The sequence below is a fragment of the Chionomys nivalis genome, chromosome 14 (genome assembly GCF_950005125.1).
Source record: "Chionomys nivalis chromosome 14, mChiNiv1.1, whole genome shotgun sequence".
In the NCBI taxonomy this organism is placed as follows: domain Eukaryota; kingdom Metazoa; phylum Chordata; class Mammalia; order Rodentia; family Cricetidae; genus Chionomys; species Chionomys nivalis.
Window position 1 is genome coordinate 15,142,369 of NC_080099.1, and position 16,235 is coordinate 15,158,603.

At 37.7% G+C, this 16,235-nt stretch overlaps 1 protein-coding gene across 3 annotated transcripts in view; it reads left to right on the top strand.

Annotated features, from left to right (window-relative positions):
* Positions 1 to 16,235, top strand: part of Dcc (DCC netrin 1 receptor) — a 1,032,721-nt gene that overhangs the window by 837,996 nt on the left and 178,490 nt on the right. For all 3 annotated transcript variants that reach the window (XM_057788956.1, XM_057788957.1, XM_057788958.1), the window contains exon 13: positions 4,729 to 4,870. In XM_057788956.1, coding sequence (XP_057644939.1) covers positions 4,729 to 4,870 — 142 coding nt within the window. The remainder of the gene's footprint in view (positions 1 to 4,728; positions 4,871 to 16,235) is intronic.

The following is a 16,235-nucleotide window of genomic DNA, read 5'->3' on the forward strand; positions in this document are numbered from 1 at the left end:
ATGCTACTCACAGATGAGCTGCGCAGATCGTTGAAGCTCACAGGCTCCCTTCACAGGGGAGAATCCAATGGAACTTGTTGAAAGTTTCAAAAGAAGAGTAAATGATCTCAAGTTGAAACCAGTGGAATCACAGACCAGACACTGTTTGACAGTCTGCCTGGGTGCTTGTTAGCTGTGCTCTCGTTTTTCCTATAGTCAGTCTTCCAGGGGATTTGTTTAGAACATTAGCTGCAAGTGGAACAAGAGAAAGCTGCTTCCTGTAATTCAGAAGGCAGAGAGGGGGAGGGTGTAAGATATTTTATACTGCATGAGGTATATTGCTGTGATTTGTGTAATAAAAAGCTGAGCGGCCTAAAGGGAGGCAGGAGGTATAGTCAAGACTTCCTGGGCAGAGAGAGGAACTAGGAGAAGGCATCTAGGCCTTTGAGAGCCACTCTGGAGACAAGGAGGAAACAGAATGGGTGGTATATGACAGGGTGTAGATTAGCAGAAAAGGTTGCTTTAAGTTCTAAGAGCTAGTTAATAACAAGCCTAAGCTAAGGCCAAGCTTCATTATTAATAATAAGTGTGTCTTTATTTGCGGGCTGGTGACCCACAAGAAACAACATCTACATAGAAGAACGGAGTTGGGAAAAACACTCAGCAGCGCCAAAAATGATGTGTTATTCCCTGAAACACAGCCCTGGTGACCCCTACCATCTTGTCTTGCCAAAAGATGTTACTTTTGTATTTTGAGAGTTCCACCTGTTTACTTTTTAAAAAAAAATGGTTGCCTTGAAGTCAAGAACAGTCAAAATCTGTTCCTAAATCCATAAAAGTTACTTTTAACTTTGCATTTTTATTACCTTTCATAATCCTCTGGGACTTTAAGTTCAAAGGTTAGAATTTTAAGGAACATCCTGTATTTGTTTGATTCTTTTCTTCATGTTGTAGACAGTTGATTTGTTTTCCATCTAAATGTTTGCTTCATACATTCAGTAACTTCAATGAAATATGTTGTCAGCGAGATGGTTGTTAGATTTAAAATGAAAAGGATTAATGAAAATATGATGGCACGCATATGTTTAATCTTGGGACTAGTCTTAAAAGTATGAATTATTCACACCAGTAATAGAGTTTTCACTTGCTAGGGATGGATTTGGGGTACTGACTGCATGGAACAAGAATAAAAAGAACAGCAAGATAGGAACATAGCATTAGGGCAGCACAATGAAGGAAAGACTGAGAGCTTGCAGTCTAATATGAAGCAGGGTGGGTGTGAGTGGTAGGATGACTCAGATTAAAAACAAAACAAGCAAAATACCCACAAGAATAGAGGTAGGAATACTGCTCACTGGTGGGACACTTATCAAGTATCAGGAATTGCATGCACAGTGACACTCCCCCCAAAATGGTTTCATTGTGGGTGGAGGTAAAGAGATAGTAAAGAGAAAACAAGGAGACATTTTTATCAACTGACTCTGTGGTAGCCTTCATGCCCATCCCATCATGGATCCATTTACTGTCATCATAGAAGACTCTGTCTCACAGATATTCTCTTACTTAGGTTCTTTCAGTCTTTCTGCCTCTCTTCTGCAAAGTTTCTTCAGCTTTAGATATAAATATTGTAGAAGTGTTAGTTCAGGCTGGGCACCCTACAGTAAGTCTCTGCAGTTTTACCAATTACACTTCTTTAATGGTCACCATCACTTAATGGAAACTTCTTTGATGAGGGGTGCCTTAGTTGAGGTTGCTAGTGCTATGTTGAAACACGTTGAATAAACACAAGTTAGGGATGAAAGGGCTTATTTGGCTTATACATCCATATCATAGACCATCAGTAAAGGAAGCCAGGACAGGAATTCAAACAGGGCAGAAACCTAAAAGCAGGAGCTGATGCAGAGGCCATGGAGGGGTGCTGCTTATTGGTTTGCTCTTTGGGGTTTGCTCAGCCTGCTTTTCTATAGACCCCAAAACTACCAGCCCAGGGATGGTATCACTACAATGAACTGGGCTCTCTCCCATCAACCACTGATTAGAAAATTCCTTACAGGCTTGCTCACAGCCTGATCTTATGGAGACATTTTCTCCATTGAGGTTTCCTCCTCTCAGATGGCATTAGCTTTTAAAGAGTTGACATGAAACTACCGCAGCACAAGGAGTAAGAACTCTATTTATCTAGAAATATAATGGCAGGTACTTGGTATGCAGCTGGGAATTATACTGGACTAGGACCATTGCAGTAGCAGGTTCCCCTCAAGGATTCATGTCTCCCCAGCCTCAGGTAGTTAACCGGCTTACAGAACAGTGTATGAATTTCCTCCTATTGAGTGGGCTTTAAGTCCAACCAGGTGGCTGTTGATATAAGTGTTGCAACTGCATTATCAGGGATACCTTCCTGTGCTAGTTGGGTAATATTATTGCAGTTTGGTATGATTTTTAGGTGTCTTTCTCCCTTGGCAGCTTGTATGGCATCCTCAAATGATAGGAGAGCTAGTTCTCAGGGAGGAGCTTTCCAGGGCAATTCCAATTGGATTTCTCCAAGTCCTGTGTCTACAGTGTGTGTCACCTTCACACAAGGACAACAGCAAAAGGTTATGGAGCTCTCTTTGGGCTCCTCTAACTGATGACTAGAGGGGAGTTTCCCCATGCCTACCAATGGGGTTTCTGTTAGGTACTCGTGACTTTTGGGGAGAATATTTTCACCCCAAGTGACATAATGGACATATTCATATTATATATGTATTTAATAATGTTTCCACAAGGCTCTTCCAGGCATTCTTTCTGTCCTTTGTTGCTCCTACATCCCTTTCTCTCTCTTGGTGTCGCCCTCCTTCCCTCTCCAGATAAAGTGACCACCCTACTTTTCTACTTTTCCCGCCTCATCCTTCCTCTCTTCCTGAGACTTTCATGTTTTATACTCAGATTCCGTGGTTTTCAAGTCTCTTTCACTGGCATCTTTTTTCCCCCAGAACATATTCTCATCAGTCTTCTGATTAAGGGGACACAAATAACTATGTCTGAAGTCATGCCTATGGGAAAAACTCATACGCTTCACCTGCAGGAACATGTGTTACTATATCTGACTAGCCTTATACCTTTCTTTCGCTTATTTATGTTATGACACAGAGAGCTACCCTGCAATTTCCCAACTAGAATTTTCTCGGTTTCATCATGTTGTTTTATAACTTTAAGTATTTTTGAAAATGCTGATGTCATTCTTTTTCTGGGTCTACTTTATATGGCCTGTCTCCTCCATTCTTCATTCTGGAAACATTGGTGCCCAGTTATCTCTGAGGAGGAAATAATGCAACTACTGTTTTAATGTGATACTTCTAAATTTGTTTTATTAAGCATTTCATGGTTCTTTTTAAGATAATCCCATATTCTTCCACTTTTTCAGGGATAGACTTTTATTGGAAAGCTGAGAAACTTTTTTATTTACTATTTTTCTTTTGTTTTTCGTTTTTTGCTATTTTTCAACCTCATACCCTATTGTCTTTCTATCCTCTCAATTTACCATTGAGATTTTGGAGGAGGTTATAGTTATATAAGCAATAGTTTCTTATTCTTTCTTTCCAATTCACTACAATCTTTCCTCCTTCTTAATTTTTACTGTCATATTTTTCAGGCTTAGTTACTATCTCGGTTTCCATGTGTTTTTATTACGCTCAGGATCCAGCATTTTCTCTTAGAGTTTTGGTGTAGAATTTTATATTTTCCTGGGCTATTTTATGTGTAATATTATTGTTTCTTTCAGGTCAACTTATTATGTACTTCTTCCTTCTATTGAGTATGTGTGTATGCATGTGTCAAAGACTTTCTTTGATATCAAGTCATATGAACTTATCAGTTTATACTAAAATGTCTCTCTAAATGTTAACTTGCAAAGGGCAAACTCTTGTCCCTGGGTGGGACTTGTCATCCTATGGCTTCACTGTTGGGAACTCAGGTTGCATCCTTTCGTCTAGTTCAAAGTTCTAAATTTTCTGTCATGAACGGTTATTTGATTTTGTACATCCCTAACTTAAGTCCCCATAGGAACTGGATGAGAAAAGAAAATATAGATGCCTCACATCTTGGACCTGATAACCCCTTCCATTTCTGCTCACTGGTGTGCCTCTTATCTGAATCTGTGGCCTTTGTGTTCAAGGACCCTGAGCACTGAACTCTCAGCTAGTCCAGCGAGTGAGAGTCAGAGGGTTTCTCTCTCAATGGAAGAAGCTGCAGTTTAATTCATATTCAAGCTTTCTAAGACATCTCCCTTTCCAGCAACATGCCTTAATACCAAGTTCAGGTTGTACAGGAAGCAAAAAAGCCCAGAATTAGATGATTATTAAATGGAAATTAGCTTGGTTTTCATTAACGTATTTTAAAAAAAAATGGTCTTCGACTTAGTTTTCTCCTTTGCCTCCAATTTGCTCCCACTTGGTGCTGTCTTATCTGCTGTATCCAAGTCCTGCCTTTCTGTGAATTTTGCTATTTAGAATCAACTATTATCATTTTAATGATGCTGACAAGGGAGACATGATATTGAATGTAATCAGTCACATAAAGTGTGGGCATTTTTATTAAAATAAAGCATTTATGAATGCTGTCAGAATTTAGGAAAGAATTTAATTAGGAGGCCATGTCTTGCAAACTTGCTTCCGTGTTTGATTCACACTTGTGATTGGATGGCTTCTCTGATCTACTCAGTTGTCCTTCTTTCTTCAATATCTTAATTTCTATATTCTTTTTATTTTACAGAGTATCAAAGTAAGCTGGCTTCCTCCCCCATCAGGAACACAAAATGGATTTATTACTGGTTATAAAATTCGACACAGAAAGACCACCCGCCGGGGTGAGATGGAAACATTGGAACCAAATAACCTCTGGTACCTGTTCACAGGTCAGTGTTCACACAGTGCAGTCTGGCAAGCTTTTGATGAATTAAATGCTTTAAGAATAAAGTATCCTCTCACTTCAAAGGAACATCGACTTTTTTCCTGGCAGGTGACATTGATTGGCCTGAGCAAGAATAGCCTTTATATTTTTAACTTTAGATGCCCTATAATGCTTTCACTACCCATTCTTCCCTTGCATCATCATTTTAATAAGTGCATCACAGAATTTTTTCCTACACTATCCTCTCAGAATTGCTGATTCAGTATGTCCTATTGCCGACTTTTAACTTTCTAGTTAACAATTTTTATTAAAAACAAAATCCAATGAACTGAAGTGACTGTATTTTACCCACTGTGATCCCCTTACCACAAATGTCAAGATATAGTGGAAAATGACGTTAGTATTTATGAAAACTGGATCCAATTTTCATAGAGAATTTCTATTTTATAAAGTGAAAAACAGTACATTTTCTTGGTGTTTTGGAAAATTGGTATATGTTAATCTAAGTTTCTAGTAAAGACACTGAGAAATGTCTTCTAAAGTCATCCCAGTGAAGGTGTGTGCATAGGAACACAAGAATGAGTGCACAAGTAAAGAAGAGGGAGGGACAGGGAGATACTTAAAAATTTTGGTGACATGTGACTGGGTTGGGTGGCCATAACTTTGGGACAAATACAGAGCTTGCAACACTTGATGGGATGACTCTGGGAGGTCATACAAAATGACTCTCTCCCACAAGCAGGAGCTTGATAAAGAGTGTGCAGCTTCCCTTGTCTGTCACTGGCTAAGTACTCGACTACTACACAGCTCAAGGCAAATTCCTGCAAACCAGAGCTTTTGGCGAGTGCTCATCGGAGGTCTCTTCTTATCCATCGAGACTTTATATGATGGTGGCATCAAGACTAAGAGTTTTATAGGCCTAGGTGTTGTTTGAGCCATATCTGTGGCCTTGAGCACAAATCATAGCATAACTGTACATCACAGTTACTCAAGATAGATACTGAGCAGATTAGGGATGGCACACATATAACTTACTTTTCTCAATGCTATGAGAAAATTTCTGATAAAAACAACTTAAGAAATGACTTTTTTGGGTTCATTGTTAAAGAGTAGAGTACAGTGGTTCCCAACAAGTGGGTTTTGACACCAGAGGGGTCCTATTTGAATATTTACATTATGATTAATAACATTGGCAAAATTGCAGTTATGAAGTGGCAATGAAAAAATTTTGTAGTGGGGGTCAGCACAACATGAGGAACTGTGGTAAAGGGTGACAGCATTAGCAAGGTGAGAAACCACTAGTATTGTACATCTTATCAAAGGAGGCTTAGTGAGGAGGCTCACACTGCGCACAGTCAGAAGGAAAGAAAGAACTATAGCCTGGAATTCCACTCTCTTTCTGTTCTTATCTGGGGCCCAAGTTCTTGCAAAGGAACAGCCCACACTCATGGTGGGACTGCCTTCCTGTGAGGTGTGTCTTCTTGATGATTCCAATTCCAGTCACATTAATACTCAATGAACATTAATTATCCGAAATCAACTCTGGGTTCAGTAGATAAAATGCTTGGTGTACAAGTATTAGAATTCAAGATTAGATAAGTAGAACTCTCATGAAAACCACACCAGATAAAAAGACATGCCATCTGGGCATGGGAGAGTAGGCATAACCCGGCTCTCTGGGACTCAATGACCAACGAGCATAGTCAATTAATGAGTTCTAGATTAAGTGAGAGTCTCAAAAAAAGTTAGAGATTAATCAAAGAAGACACCTGAAAACAAAATCAAAAAAAAAAAAAGAAGAAGACACCTGGCCTAAACATATACTTGTACACCATTCAAACGTGTATGGGCACACCTATGGTACACGTGTGTACCCCTAAAAGCACATACACACACAAATCACTCCTTGTCATATTGACTCTCATACTTAATCCTCAACAACTTCTCAATTTCTTTTTCAAAATTTATCTTAAAAAACAATCTTTTCTCATTTTACATATTAATCCCAGTTTCCGTTCCTTCCCCTCCTCCCACTCCCTTCATCTCTCCCTCATCCCACACCCTATCCACTCTTCGGAGAGGGTAAGGCATCCCATGGGGAGTCAACAAAATCTAGCACATTTATTTGAAGTAGGACAAACGCCCTCCCTACTATATCCAGGCTGATCAAGGTAGCCCTCCAAAGAGAATGGGTTCTACAAAGCCAGTACAAGCAGTACTGCCAGTGGTCCCATAGTCTGCCCCCACTACACAGCTGTTACATATATTCAGAGGGCCTAGTTTGGTTCCATGCTGGGTCCCTCACTGTCAGACTGGATTTAGTGGACTCAGGCAAGCTCTTTCAGTGGGTATCCACATCATGGTCTTAAACTCTTTGCTCGTATTCTCACTCCTCCTCACTCTTCGACTGGACTTTCGGAGCTCAGCCCAGTGCTCCACTGTGGATCTATGTCTCTGCTTCTATCAATTACTGGAAGAAGATTCTATGATGACATTTAAGATAGTAGTCATTCTGACTAGAGGGGAAGGCCAGTTCAGTTACCCTCTCCAATTTTGCTTAGGGTTATCCTTGTGGATTCCTGGGAATTTCTCTAGTGCCAGGTTTCTTGCTAGCCCCATAGAGGCTTCCTTAGATATCTCTTTCCTTGCTCTTGGGCTCTGTCCTTCTCCCATCTTAACCATCCTGTTCTCTCAAGTTTTTCCCCCCATCCCCTTCTTCCCTCCTCCTCCCCTTCTGCCCCACCATCTCTCCCCACCCCCATGCTCCCAATTTTCTAGGAGATCTTGTTTATTTCACCTTCCCAGTGGGATCTATATATGTTTCTTTTAGGGTTCTCCTTGTTACTTAGCTTTTCTGGTGTCGTTGACTAGGCTTGTTACCTTTTGCTTTACAGCTGTATCCACTTAAAAATGAGTATATACCATGCTCACCTTTTTGGGTCTAGGTTATCTCATTCTGGATGTTTTTTCTAGTCCCTCCATCTGCATGCAAATTTTAAAAATACATCCAAATCTATCCCCATGCACAAAACTCAAGTCCAAATGGATTAAAGACCTCAATATAAATCTGACCACACTGAACCTGATCGAAGAGACAGTGGGAAGTAGCCTTCAATGCATGGGCACAGGAAACCACTTCCTAAATATAACACCAGGAGAATAGTTACTGGGAGCAGCAGTAAATAAATGGGACCTCATGAAACTGAGACACTTCTGTACAGTCAATAAGACAAAAAGGCAGTCTACTAAATGGGAAAAGATCTTAAACAACCCCACATCAGACAAATGGCTGATAACTAAAATATATAAAGAACTCAAGAAATTGGATAACAAAATACCAAATAACCCAATTTTTAGAATGGGGTACAGATCTAAGCAAAAATCTTCAACAGAAGTATCTCAAATGGCCAAAAGATACTTAAGGAAATATTCAACATCCTTAGCCATCGGGGAAATGCAAATCAAAACAATGCTGAGATACCATCGTACACCAGACAGAGTGGCTTAAATCAAAGACACCAACGATCGTTTATACTGGAGAGGATGCGATGTAAGGGGAACACTCCCCCATTGCCGGTGGAAACACAAACTTGTACAACCACTTTGAAAATTAGTGTGGCAGTTTATCAGAAAATTTGGAATTAACCTACATCAAGAACCAGCAATACCACCCTTGGGCATATACCCAATCGATGTTCAATCATACTACAAGGACCATTGTTCAACTATGTTCATAGCAGTACTATTTGTAATAGCCAGAACCTGGAAGCAAACTTGATGCTCCTCAAATGAAGAATGGATCAAGAAAATGTGCTCCATTTACACAATGAGTACTATTCAGCGGTAAAAAAACTTCTCAATTTCTAATAATTGAAAATAAATTTAGTTTCTTTGTAAAATCTTCAAACTGTTAAATGTTTAAACAATTGCTTAAAGGCCCAAAGTCTCTTCTAAGACACAAAGCAATCTTATCCATGAACTCTTATAAAAGAACAAATAATGATTAACAAGCTAATACCATGGACTTTTAACATCACTACAATATATATTATTTATTCTTTTTTGTTTATTAGGTATTTTATCACTTAGAATATAATATCCACTTAAATAATGAATCAAGCAACGTTTGTTGTTTGTCTTGTTTATTACAAAGTTGCCAGTGAGTCATTGTCATCCCCCATTCTCTGTGTATTTGTTGGTGTATGTGTGTGTGTGTGTGTGTGTGGGTATGTGTGTTAGAATTAACATGTCTCTATTTTACCATTGTACTTAATACTTAATATGGAAAAATGAAATAACATATTGTGATTTAAGGAAGCATGATTGAACCCAATAGATTTATTCATGTCACACAGAGAAGGTAACCACCAAATATTAAGCTTCATGTAGAGCATCTGGAACTCTTGGAGACATCACCTGGTCTCCACTGTTTTTGGGTAGTCCTGCACATCCAAATCCTGCACAAGCTAAAACCATAATGACTCCCATGTGTCAGTCCTATTCCTAAGCCTCAGCTCTCGTAGGCATTTAACTCACGTCTCAGGCATAAGCACAACTGAAGTTTCCACTGCAATGCCTTTCACTTTCACAGCTTAATGCGATGGAACTTCGTCCACAGCTCAAGCTTACTTCCAGAGAATCTAACCCTGCTACACATTGCCTCAGCAACTTTCTAGTATCCTGATGTTAACCTCCGTGTTATATTCACCGTCTCTTTCGTTTTGCATGCCTGGAAAGCCAGCAGTACATGGAGTGCACTATCTGCCACAAGCTACAGAGATATGCTGAATGCCTTCTTCCAAGATATAGTAGCTTTGTTTTTCTTTGACAACTGAACTCTCTGGGGTAGTTGTTTTGATCAAGGAATTCCATTAGCATAATTCTCAATTCACTTTCTATTTCATCTAACCTGCACTTTTATAGCGTGGAACCCCTGATGAGTTGCCTTAAGGAGACCTTTACTATTTTGCCAGTGCACAAGAGAAGGTTTCTTTTTTGTGGCATCAATTTCTTTAACAATTACTGATTCTATTTGCAACCAGGCTTCCAGCCTGGATGGTATACTCTTAATATAGCAAACTATTTAGTCCATTACCTTTACACTTGACCTTGCTTTATTTTTTCAGGACATGGACAGAATACAGTCAGATTTTTGGCAGAATATAGCATCAAAGACATTTAGCACAGTTCCCAGTAGAATCTTTGTTCCCCTCAGGAACCTCCCAAGAACAGAATTCAACTGTCTGCCTTTCTATGAACAGAAACGCTCATTGGAGAGTGTGATAATCCCACACTCTTTCCAGAATTGCTTTGCTTACAGTATTCAAGAGCTTTTCTACTCTTCAGCTTAAAGCTCTTCTATATCCCTCCCACAAACCAATTCCAATGCTCATATACCACATGATCATCGTTGTCAGATCATTTTCTAACTAATAGGGACCAATTTCCTGTATGGGTTTCTTTCTCATTGCTGGGTCGAAATACTTGACAAAAGTAATTTAAGAAAATAAGAGTTTATTTTGGCTCATATTTTCAATGTATATCCCATCATAAAGGGGAAATTGTGGCAGCAGAAACATGAGGTACTGATCACAGTGTGCTCACAGTCAGGAAGCTGAGACACTTAAATGTTAATGTTCAGCTTATTCAACCTGAGTCTCCCGCCGTCAGAAGGTGACATCTATACTGTTGGGTGTGGGGGGGTGGTCTTTGTATTTCTGTTAAACTTTCCTGGAATTGCTGTGAAGATTTTCACAAAGGAAGGGCTCCCAAGTGTCCCTAAATCAAGTGTCGCTGACAATGGAAGATAAAATATCACAGCACAGCACATGATCATGAGATTAGAGGCAATGAAAACAGATATTCCTTATCTTAGGAATATTTTAATATTTCTAAGAATTAATATAACACATAAATACATGTAAGGATATTTTATTTCAAGTCTTTTTTTTATAGAATACAGATTTTTGGATCCTTGACTCTTTCTTGTCAAGGAAGGCAGTAGAATCATTGATTTTTCATATAAATCTGCATGTGTCCAGTGAATAAATTGTCTCTGATGGGGGGAAATTAATCACTTAATTTTTCTTTCCTCTGTGCAGATATCCATTAAGTGTTTTTTTAAATAATACCATGCATGTATATGTGCGCCTGCGCACGTGCACACACATACACACTCATGCATACACGCATACACATGCAGAAATTATTACTTGCCTACTTATAAGCCTATAATAATTGATTATAGAATAACATAGTTTGTTCCCATGGGAATATTTTCTGAACAAAATTGTGAGAACTATAAGAATGTTTCCAGGAGAGATTATAGAATATAACATTGCAGATTTTAAAACTGAACACAATTCTAGGTGGGTGTTGTTGAACCTAAAAGCCAGTTATGACATTCCAACACACTCTTTGTAAAGCTTTCTAAAAGCCAAGCTTTCTTTTTTCAGAAAAAATTAGTCAAGCTGTGATGTATTTTCTTCAACCATAAAGAAATAATATGAAATATAAAAATAATTGATGTTAAAGTAAAGCCCATGTGCTTATTAGAGCACTTAAAATGATGTTGTTACTTTGAGGGAAAAAAAATCAGGTTTTTAAAATTTTTGCTGAAAATATTTTAATATTTCTAAGAATTAATATAAGACATAAATACATGTAAGGATATTTTATTTCAAGTCTTTTTTTTATAGACTACAGATTTTTGGATTCTTGACACTTTCTTGTCATTCAATTCTTCCGAACATTAAAACATTATAAACATGAAATAAATTTTATGACATAAAAGATGAACATAAAACAGAGAAAGGACTGGAAATCTATTCAAAGCATGATTAATTGCTAAAACATGATAAAAAGTTCAAATTTGTTTACAAATACAGAAACAGAAGTTAAATTAGTGATTATTTTCTTTGATTAAAGTAGTAATAAAAATAAGTGGCAATGCTGTATTTAGGAAACACAAGAGTAATATAAATTCCATATACTGTTTTAGGACATAATGTACAAGAATATTCTTGGAAAATAATGTGTGTAAGTGTTATGTTCACATACAGGTAAGCATACAAGCATTGTGTGCATACATTTTAAAATAGAGATAAAATACAGGTCCAGTTCTCCATATATTAGACTTGCCTTAAGGTATTATCCTATTTTTGGAATACTTTAAAGAAAAATCATCTTCCTTAGAGTGTTACTTAAATTGTAAAGAGTGTTTAAAATTACAAATAACATTAAGTAGTAGATCTTTATAAATCAGACAGTCATATCATAGAATAATTTGTATGTAATGAAAGCCATATTGAATATCAAATACAAATCACATGCTAATGTTTTAAATATTATTTAGTTGTATTGTGAGCACCTTAAATCCAGAATGATTTTACTTTGAGCTCTTTAACTAATTATGTCCATAACAACCTACTTGCAACTGTGGTTTGATGCTAATATTCCTTATATATACAAATTTGGGAAACACTATTCATACCATTACAGATCCATGCTATTTCTCCCCTTGAGCACAATTATTTTAAATTGCATCCTCAAATAAAATTTTCTCATTGAGAAATAAATAATTTATTCCTACATTTTTATTTCTGTGAAATCTATAAGATAATATGGGTGTCTAACCAGCATGGAGTAGCCTATTACTACTGCAGCGTATTGCTCCACTATTATTCCAGATATGAATTAGTTAGTTTATGACTGGGAATGGCTAATCACTGCCCACCTGTCTTTTAAAGGTTTTCAGGAACTTATATTCAAAAATGTAACTTGCATTCCCACCATTATATCATTGTGGCAAAAATAAGTTAAATACATCTGGGAATTTAAATATAATACGCTCCAAAAGATTTGTAACTGCACCTGATATTAACCTCATGCATTTTTACTTTTTGATTTGAACTGACACAATAACAGAAATCAGTAAATCAAATTTGGCACAGCTTCTGCTTTTCTCTCCCCTGCCTCATGACTTGTACTCAGGAACACTTGCTACATTTCTAGACAATTTGGCCATGGTTTCAAAATCCTTAAGGAGCAAGCAAGTACTGCACACTTGAAGATTTGCTGTGATTTCGGCTTTCCCCCATAATGTATCTGGGAACTGATATTCTTTATAGTTAGTAAGTGGAGTCATTGATTTTCAATACAAATCCACAGCGTTAGAAAATGTACAGGATTTGACCCCTTGTTTTCAATGCCTGGAACATGTATGGATGTATTGATTTAGATGTGAGAAAATTGGAAATGTTTTAACGTTTCCTTTTTGTGTGGTATAATTGAAGGGCAGAAATGCAACTTTTTCTTTTTTACAAAGCTCTATTCGTCAGACAGGTGTTTTGTTGTGTTTGTTGTGTATTTTTTACTATGATAATGGGACATCTGCAATAACCCAGTCATTCACATTTCTAACAAGGATTTTAAATTGCAGGCATCATATTGTTGGGAGAACCCATATCAACTAAGTTTTAAAATGATGTTTTTAATTTCCTCATGATCTTCAGGAAAGGTTGTTTGGAATTGAATTGAAGAGTGTTCTCATACTTCATGGCCAAAACAAAATAAAGACAATGATAATCATGTATTCGTATTTTATGGACTAAAAACTGAAAACACCATAGTAATCTTATAACAAGGCTAACATGAGGGAAACCATGCTGCTTGTGAGTGATATACCATCTTTACCGTATGATATATGAAATTAGAAATAGAAGAGAGATATTACAGCAGTTAATGATTCTGAGTTGGCAGAGTAACAACAGGCAGAGTAATTTGTTTTAATGATAGCATTTTATGACTAAAGATAGATAGTACTTTAGAACAGCTTTATACTTAAATGTATTTGGATTCATATACAAACGCACAGACATGGCAGACAGAGACTGTGTTTTAGGGCCCCACCAAATATTATAGAACTCACATGATACATGACATGTAAAGCTTTTCTTTCTTAGAGAGAACCATCATATAGGAGGTCAACTGCCAGTTGAGGGGCTAACACTACACACCTGATGTTCTATCTCCTAGGTTTGTTCCCATTATAGACTCCATGATGTCATCTTTGGTGTGCTCTTGTGTGTCTCACTCCATTATATGATTCTATGAATGATCCATGCTACTGAAAATGATTGTTTGCCATTCATTTGAAAAACAACCACCACTTAAGAAATTTTGTTGTTTACAAATGGTGCTGGCATGACTGGATGTCAACATGTAGGAGAATGAAAATAGATATATATCTATCCCCGTGCACAAAATTCAAGTTCAAATGAATTAAAGACCTCAAAATAAATCCAACCACATTGAACCTGATAGAAGAGAAAGTGGGTTGTAATCTTTAATGCATCAGCACAGGAGACCACTTCCTAAATATAACCCCAGTAGCACAGATATTGAGAGCAACAGTAAAGAAATAGGACCTCCTGAAACTGAGATGCTTCTGTAAAGCAAAGGACACAGTCAATAAAACAAAAAAGCAGCCTACTGAATGGGAAAAGATTTTCACCAACTCCACATCAGACAAACGACTGATCTCCAAAATATATAAAGAGCTCAAGATATTAGACATCAAAATTCTAAATAATCTAATTAAAAATGGGGTACAGAACTAAACAGATAATTCTCAGCAGAAGAATCTCTAATGGCCAAAAGATACTTAAGGAAATGTTGAACATCCTTAGCCATCAAGGAAATGCAAATCAAAACACCTCTGAGATACCATCTTACACCTATCAGAATGACTAAGATCAAAAACACCAATAATAGCTTATGCTGGAGAGGATTTGGAGTAAGGGGAACACTCATCCATTGCTGGTGGGAATGAGAACTTGTACAACTACTTTGGAAATAAGTATGGCAGTTTCTCAGAAAATTTGGAATCAACCTACTTCAGGATCCAGCAATACTACTTTTGGGCATATACCCAAAGGATGTTCAATCATACTACAAAAGCATTTGTTCATCTATGTTCATAGCAGCACTATTTGTAATAGCCAGAACCTGAAAACAACCTAGATGCCCCTCCATCGAAGAATGGATAAAGAAAATGTGGGACATTTACACATTAGAGTACTACTGAGTGGTAAAAAATAATGACATCTTGAATTTTGCATGCAAATGGATGGAATTAGAAAACACTATCCTGAGTGAGGTAACTCAGATGCAAAAAAAAATGAATATGATGTGTACTCACTCATAAGTGGATACTAGCTATAAACAAAGGATATTGAGCTTATAGTTCATGATCCTAGATAAGCTAAGTAATAAGGTGAACCCAAAGAAAATCATATCTAGATACACCTGGAAAATGGAAACAGAGAAAGTCGCCTGACAAAATTGGGAGCATGGGGTAGGGAGAGAATGGAGGGTGGAAGGGGAAGAGGAGGAGAAGGGAAAAGGTGAAGAGAAATTGAGGTAATGGGATTGCAGAGATGGAGGAAGGGCAGAGATGAGAGCAAGAAAGGAGATATTTTGATTGAGGGAGCCATTAAAGGGTTAGCAAGAAACCTAGCTCTAGAGAAATTCTCAGAATCCTCAAGGATGACCCCAGCCAAGACCCTGAGCATCAGAGGAGAGAGGGCCAGATCTTGAGTTGCCCTGTAATCAGACTGATGAATATCTTAAATATCACCATAGAACCTTCATCCAGCAACTGATTAAAACAGAGGCAGAGACCTGCATCAGAGCACTGAACTGAGCTCCCAAAGTTCAGTTGAAGAATAGGAGGAATGAGAATATCAGTAAATAGGTCAAGACCATGATGGGTTCACCCACTGAAACAGTCTACCTGAGCTAATGGGAGCTCACCAAATCCAGCTAGATTGGGAAGGAACAAGCATAGAACCAGACTAGACCCTCTGAATATGGTTGACAATTGAATGGCTGGGGCAGACTGAGGGGTCACTGATAGTAGCACCAGGATTTATCCCTACTGCATGTACTGGCTTTTTGGTGACCTATTCTCTTTGGATGGATACCTTGCTCATCCTAGATATACTGGGGGGGGGGCTTTAACCTTCCACAAAGCTATGCACCTTATCCTCTTATCCTCTCTGAGGATTGGATGGGGATGAGGTGAGGGGGTATGTTGAGGGAATGAGGGGAGGGGAGAAAGTGGTAACTTGGATTGGTAGGTATAATGAAAAAAAGGTAGTTATTCATTAAAATAAATAAGTATAAAAATTTGTTCTTTATATCTATGCTAAAATCTTATGCTTTCAAATTTAATCTATATAACAATTTGTTCTTTCCCATTTCCATTTTTTTATGAGGAAGATATAAAGGGAGACATAGCATGACTTGCAAATTCATACAGTTAGATGCTGAAAGAAAAATTCAAACCTAATTCTGCTGGAAGTGAA